The 7,026-nt window shown below is 14.9% G+C and overlaps 3 protein-coding genes across 3 annotated transcripts, besides 15 other annotated features; 2 read left to right on the plus strand and 1 right to left on the minus strand. All coding sequences in view use genetic code 6, as the record gives it.

The window, feature by feature from the left end:
* Positions 1-19: part of a microsatellite that runs on past the window's edge.
* Positions 20-39: 20 nt separating this feature from the next.
* Positions 40-90: a microsatellite.
* Positions 91-292: 202 nt separating this feature from the next.
* IMG5_117250 (iron-sulfur cluster assembly, putative) lies at positions 293-1,986 on the minus strand (the record flags this gene model as incomplete). The annotated part of the gene is made up of 7 exons (XM_004034570.1): positions 293-328; positions 370-482; positions 525-696; positions 759-810; positions 1,570-1,601; positions 1,723-1,769; positions 1,974-1,986. 7 exons carry the CDS (start codon positions 1,984-1,986, stop codon positions 293-295), a joined length of 465 nt encoding a protein of 154 aa, XP_004034618.1.
* Positions 1,640-1,680: a microsatellite.
* Positions 1,887-1,967: a microsatellite.
* Positions 1,893-1,949: a microsatellite.
* Positions 1,909-1,951: a microsatellite.
* Positions 1,909-1,966: a microsatellite.
* A 359-nt stretch (positions 1,987-2,345) lies between the features above and the next one.
* On the plus strand, positions 2,346-3,215 carry IMG5_117260 (hypothetical protein; the record flags this gene model as incomplete). Its single annotated transcript, XM_004034571.1, has 5 exons — positions 2,346-2,427; positions 2,523-2,664; positions 2,716-2,841; positions 2,895-3,024; positions 3,066-3,215. 5 exons carry the CDS (start codon positions 2,346-2,348, stop codon positions 3,213-3,215), a joined length of 630 nt encoding a protein of 209 aa, XP_004034619.1.
* A 1,579-nt stretch (positions 3,216-4,794) lies between these two features.
* Positions 4,795-4,824: a microsatellite.
* A 42-nt stretch (positions 4,825-4,866) lies between these two features.
* Positions 4,867-6,139, plus strand: IMG5_117270 (protein phosphatase 2c, putative; the record flags this gene model as incomplete). Its single annotated transcript, XM_004034572.1, has 5 exons — positions 4,867-4,889; positions 5,157-5,269; positions 5,328-5,911; positions 5,961-6,053; positions 6,095-6,139. Coding segments are annotated over 5 exons (858 nt in total), but the record flags the coding sequence as incomplete, so codon positions are not given.
* Positions 6,057-6,087: a microsatellite.
* Positions 6,057-6,088: a microsatellite.
* A 224-nt stretch (positions 6,140-6,363) lies between the features above and the next one.
* Positions 6,364-6,483: a microsatellite.
* Positions 6,364-6,495: a microsatellite.
* Positions 6,385-6,493: a microsatellite.
* Positions 6,442-6,478: a microsatellite.
* A 49-nt stretch (positions 6,496-6,544) lies between the features above and the next one.
* Positions 6,545-6,569: a microsatellite.
* The last annotated feature ends 457 nt before the right edge of the window (positions 6,570-7,026 follow it).

Consider the following 7,026-nt stretch of genomic DNA (forward strand, 5'->3'; position numbering starts at 1 on the left):
TATTATATAAAATAAAATAGATAAGTAAATGAATTTACAAAAAATATTTATTCTTAAAATATAATTATTATTTCTTAAATAAAAATATTTCATTTTTTAGAAATTTTTTTTTTGTATTTAATTTTTTTTAAAGATAATCTATTATTATTTATGATTTATTGATTAATTACTAAAATATATAATAATATATAAATAAAGAAATACATATAAATTAATTGATTATCGTTTATAAGTTTAAGTAAAAACTAAGTATAATTATAAAATAGACAATAAATAAGCATAAAAATATAATTCAAAGATAAAAGCTTTCTCCACATCCACATGATCCCTTTTTAAAAAAAAATTAAAAAAGTTTATTTTTTATATTACTTTTTAGTTAGGATTATTAAAAACAAATTCCGCTTTCAAATCATCTTCTACCCAATCCATTACAGTTCCAACTAAAGCTATTAAAGCTTTATTATCAATAATAATAGTAACACCTATAAAAATATATAAATATGCATATCTTTTTAATAAAATACCTTTATCTTCAACTATTTCATCAAATTTATTTTCTTTCTTTCTTTAACAATAATTTATTGTATAGCTTAAGCCACTACATCCTCTTTTTTTAATTCCTATTTTAAGTGCATTTAATTCTTCATTTGTTTTTTAATCCATAAGCTCTTTTATTCTAAATGCAGCTTTATCTGTCTATTTATTTAAATTAATAATTATTTTTTAATTTTGAAAAAAATATAATAAAAAATGTCTACTAATGTTAAAAATGCTTTTAGGGGGGGTCTTTTAGAAGCAATAGCTTCATGGCTAAAATTTTTAATTTATTTTTAAAATATTTATTATTGTGCAAGTTTATTTGAAAATAATCTAATCATTTTTTTAATTTTTTATTTGTTTTCTTGTAAAAAATTAATAATTAAATATTATTTAAGGTATATTATTGCATTTAAAGTAATTAAATTCAATAAAAGAAAAAATAAATATATTTAATATTATAATGAAATCTAGAAAAAACTTCAATATAATATTATTTCTATTCTAAAAATATAAAAATAATACTTTTATTATTTTTCGATGAATATTCTAATAAATGATAAGTAAAAAATTATCTTTTAATTGATAATTTGAGAAAAAATTCTAATACTATTAAACTATTATATATATAAATCTGAATTAACATTATGTGAAAAAACTCATGCTTAAAGAAAAAAAATTATGATTATTTATAGCAAATAAAAATATAAATAATATTAATTTAAAAATATTTATTATATGTTTTTTTATTTTATTTAAATAGTAAATTTCATAAAAATATTTATTTTTTTAATTATTACTTTTTAACATTATTATTTTATAAAACTTAATAGGCAATAAAAAAAAGCGACAAAAAATGCATTTTTTTTTTTTTTCTTTAGTTGTATGAAAAATAATTGCAGAAAAAATGAAAACATGTTAAAAAATAATATATAAAAATCTTATATTGATAAAATATAAATATGTTAATTGTAATTAATTTGTAAATATTCAAAAATAAAATTAATAGCCTTTACAAAGTCTAAAAATTACTTTTTTGAACCTTCATGCATACAATGGTTATTCTTTTTTTTAAAAAAAAAATATTGATTTTATTTTAAACTTTTTAATTTAATAATATTTTTTTTAATTATAAAAAATTTTATTATTTTTAGGAGAAAAATGTATATTATATATAGTCATTACATTAAAAATGAATTTAATATTATACGTCTATATAGTAAAATAGAAAACTATATTAAAGTAATTTAAAAGATTAATAAAAGATCTTAATTTATTATGATAAATTTTAGTATATTATTAACTAAAATTATATAAAACCTACTATTTTTTTTAAAATATATAAATGTATAAACATTATTAGAAATAATATATATAAAATAAATTATTATATAATAATTATATATATAAATTAAAATTTTATAAAAATTCCTTACTTTTTAATTTCATTAATAATAAGATTTTTAATTTTTTTTTTTTTTTAAATTAGAAATCATTAATATTATTTAAAAATTCATTAATTAAATAATTGTTTTAATAAAGAAATATTATAATTAATTTATTATTTTATTATTTATTCAAAGTTTTTAAATTTTATTTTTAAACATTAAAAATATTATAAATACAATAGTTTTTTTTATTATTATTATAAAAGCATTATTTCAAAAATATTATATTTAAAGTTAAAGAAAACTAATAAAAATTAAAAGTAAATAAATAAATATTTTTTATACAAAGGAAAAAAAAAAAAAAAATCCTTATAATATAAATATTTAATATATTAAAGAAAAGTAAAAATAAAATAAAATATGAATCCTATTCAAAAAGCCTGGCTCCAAATATTATAACCAGTTTCATTTGTAATTAATGAAAAACTTGCCAAAAGAAGCGGTACTAAAAAAATTATAATAAAAAAAGCAAAAACCAATAGATATTAAATATTAAAAAAAAAATATTTAATTATTAAAAAATTAAAAATAAAACAGGTTTATTAGGAAAAATTGGTAGATTTTTCATGATTGGACCTAGAGAATATGGCGTCCATCCCCTAAACAGAATGTTTATTTTCCTTAACAGAAAATATTTAAGTTATTAAGGAGTAGCTTTGCATAGATATTCATTTATAAAGTAAAAAAATATAAAGATAATTATAAAATTTAATATTTTTTTAAAAAATAGGAATTTAACACATAATGGATATCACATGATTAGAATTGTTAAACATGCTTCTTTTGTTTTACCAACTTGCGTTTTAGCTGGTTTAGGAGTTTTTGCATTTTATGGTGATTCTAATAAAAGTTATGCGTAAAAACTAAAATTTAATATATAAATTTTTATTTGATTTTTTATTTTTTTAGTCCTGATCGATTCCCTTATTTGAAAAAAAAAGCAGGAGATTAAGCTTTGCCTTTAGGTTCTTTAAATTAAAGAACTTCTGCTCATCTTATTGAATGTAATAGTATTTATGGAGCAGAAATGGTCAAAAGAGTATAAATTTTTTTACTTCTCTTATTTTTATTTTTTTAAAGTATCATTCTGTTTGGTAACAAATTATCTAAGATAGAAATTTATGTACAGAAGAAGAAAAGAAAACTAAATATGCTCGCGAAGGTTACTAATATAAGCCTTTACCTGCTGTACATTTACCTAATGAATCACCTTTTGGTTTACGTTTATGATTTTATTTATGCTTTTTTTTTTTTTTTGGACAAACCAAATTTACATATTTTTATTTTATTTCATTAATGAAGCATATTATTTCATTAAAATATTTTTATAAATAACAAAAAAAAAAAATTATATTTATTTTAAATTAATTAACAAAATATACAATTTATATATATAAATTAATATTAATTAATTAAATTAATTTTAAATAAATTCAATTTATTATTAAAAATATATTAATTTTTATATTATTTTATTATATTTATTTTTAATACAATTATTTTTTTTAAAAAAACAAATTAATAAAAGATAAATAATTTATTTTTTAATTAATCAAATTAATTTTTTTTGTTATTAAAAATATATTATTTTTATCATAAAAAACAAATTTACTTTTAAGGTGCATCGATTTCTTCAAGTAATTTTTTTGTTATTTATTTTTGATGTTATATATACAAAACTTATAATTAATAAAAAAAATCATAAAAAAATAATAATAACAACATTATAAAATATATTAAATATTTAAAAGATAAATAAAAGAAATGAATGAAATATATAATTCAAATTAAGATAGTAATATTTTTTTTCTAAAATTATTTAATATAAAAATTTAAGGCCAAAATATAAATGATAGAATTAATTAGCATAGAACAGTAATAGGAGAAGGAAGTAAAAAATAATATAAACCAACTTAATTTAATATTTTGTTAAAAATATAAAAGATTATCAAAGAAAAACCTCTCAAATTTAAGTAGAAAAGAAACAATATCATTTAGGTAGATAAAAATAACAAAATAATAATTATATTTATCTAAAATGTTTTTATTATAATTAAAAAATATATAAAATAAATATAGATTAATCTAAATTTCAATAATCTCCCATAAATATAAATTCTGATTCACATATTTACTTAAAAGATAATTAAAAAAAAGTATTGTAATAGATAAATCAGAATATATATCTCCTTTTGATAAAAATTATTTTTCACCAAAAGAAGCAAAAAATATTAATAATATATAAAAATTACCTCCTTTATAAAATTTATGGCATAAATAATAATCGTATAATTTATAATAAATTTAAGAATAAGAATAGTAATAATAAAGATTAAAAGCAAAAAGGTATTTAAAAGTAAATATATATATAAAAATTTAAATTAGAAGAAGTAATATCATGATAAAAGATAAGCAAGCTTATGAAAAAAATGTTTACAAACAATAATTAAATAAAATTATTTAAGATTCATATTAAATTAATAATAAGAATTAGAGACAAAATATATTTCACAAATAAAATAAAATATAATAAAAATACCAATCTCTACCTCCTAAACAAAACCAAAATAAAAGTAAATAGGAAAGTTATGAAGAACAACTAGAATAAGAATTTGAATTAGAATAAGAAAAAAAAATTTTACAATAAAAAAATGAAATAACTTAAAAGTATCCGACATATTAAATTCTGAATTAATAATAAAGTAACATCCATAAATTAGTCAATAGCAAAAATGTAAGAAGTCAATAATTAATAGAATACAATTCAAAAAATAGCAATAGTAAACTATCTAATAGTAATATGGTTAATACAAAAATTAAATTAACAAAAATAAATTAAATATAGATATCTTAAATTTAATACTAAATGATAACATATATAATGGAACATATAATAATAATTAAGTAAAAATATAAATATATATATATATATATATATTTATTTATGTTATATATACAAAAAAAATATTTTTTTTCCATCCTTTTATTATTCAATAATAAATAATATTTATTTAAAATAGTTTACAATTTTCAATAATTTTTATTTTTATACAATTTTTTTTTTTAATTTTATATATCTTTTTAAACCAAATATATATTAATAATTTTTTTTTATTTTTTTATATAGAATAATTAAAAACATTTTTTTATAAATACTTTAACTAAAACAAGAGCAGGACAATATAGTCCATCTGATAGAAAAGTTAATTAAGATTCTAGTATAAATATGATTAAAAAAATTTCAGATTAATAAATTGGTTTTTTTGGAGTTTTCGATGGACATGGTTTTTTTAATAAAATTTTTTAATCCTTTTTAATATATGCTTATTTTATTTTTAAAAGGTGAATACGGAGAATAAGTATCTAATTATGTCAAAGAAAATCTTTAAAAATATCTTTTGTTTAAATTAAAAAATACATAAAACATAATTAGTATACTTAATGAATGTTTTGATAGTGTATCAAATGATTTATTAAGAAATAATTAAATAAATACATATTTAAGTGGAACAACTGCTGTAACAGTTTTTATTTAAGGAAATAAAATTTATTGTTCTAACTGTGGCGATTCTAGGGCTATTTTAGCTAAATTTAATTAAAAAGATTATCATCCAATATGGAAAAATATTAATCTTAGTAACGATCATAAACCTAATTTGAAATTAGAAAAAAAACGTATTTTATAAAATGGAGGCAGAGTAGAATTACAAATAGATGAAAATGAATAAAATATAGGTATATACAGAGTTTGGAATTAAAGTTTAACTTATCCAGGATTGGCTATGTCAAGATCTTTAGGCGATAAAGCAGGAAGGGAAGTTGGAGTTATTTCTGTTCCTGAAATTTTATAGTTCGATATTGGAGAAGATGATAAATTTATTGTTATTGCAAGTGATGGAGTTTGGGAATTTTTAAGCAATGAATAAGTTATTTAAAAAAAACATATATTTTATTTTTATTATTTGTTATATTAAGGTTGTTGATATTGTGGCACCTTTTTATAAAAATAATAATATTAATGGAGCAGCGGAAAGCTTAATTAAATAGTCTGTTAAATAATGGCAAGAAGTAATTTTTTTTTATTTTATTTTTATTTTATTTTTTTGTAGAATGATGACGTTATAGATGATATTACTTGCGTTATTTTGTTTATTAGAAATGAAGAAGAATAAAAAAAATTAAATAATGAAGAATAATTAAAATTCTTGAATTTTTTTTAAAAAGATAAAAATATAATAAATAATTATAATGATATATGACTTTTTGAAAAATTATATGTATTCTAATTTTCTATAGAATTTTTTATTCTAAATTTAAAATAAAACTATATATTTTACATAAATAAAAATAAAAATATAAAATGAATTATAATTATTTGATAAAAAAAATATAAATAAATAATAATAATAAAAAATAAAAAAATTAACATAAATCAAAACTAAATAAAATAAAATATAATAAAAAAGCATAAAATAAAAAATCAAAAAATAAAATAAAAAATAAAAAAAATTGATAAATAAAAAAATTTAAAATTTAAAATTAATGTTAATAAACTGATAATATTTAAAATGTATATTTAAAATGAATTAAAAATAAATAATAAAATAGTAAGAATATAAATAATCTTAATAAAATAAAAAAATACTAATAATTAAATTAAAAATTAGAATAATTTGTAATTATATATTAAAAATATAAACTTAATTTGTAAATTTTATATATTAAAAATTACATATTAAAATAAAATAATAAAAATAAACTCTATTATATTATTATATTAAAAATGTTTTTAGAAAAAGAAATTAAATCATAATAAAAACATATAATATATAGATTAAAAAAAAAAAAAAAATTATTGTAATATTATATATGTAATTAAATATAAAAAATTGAATAATATAAAGGATAAGAATATACAAAATTATAAATGGTTTACAAAATAGTAAAATATTTTTAAAATAAAGATTAAAATTTCATAAAGAAAATAAATAAAATAAATTTTATTTTATATTTTGATTAGAATTAATGTATTTATTTTTTT

The sequence above is a fragment of the Ichthyophthirius multifiliis genome (genome assembly GCF_000220395.1).
Source record: "Ichthyophthirius multifiliis unplaced genomic scaffold scaff_1120509250949, whole genome shotgun sequence".
NCBI classification, from domain to species: domain Eukaryota; phylum Ciliophora; class Oligohymenophorea; order Hymenostomatida; genus Ichthyophthirius; species Ichthyophthirius multifiliis.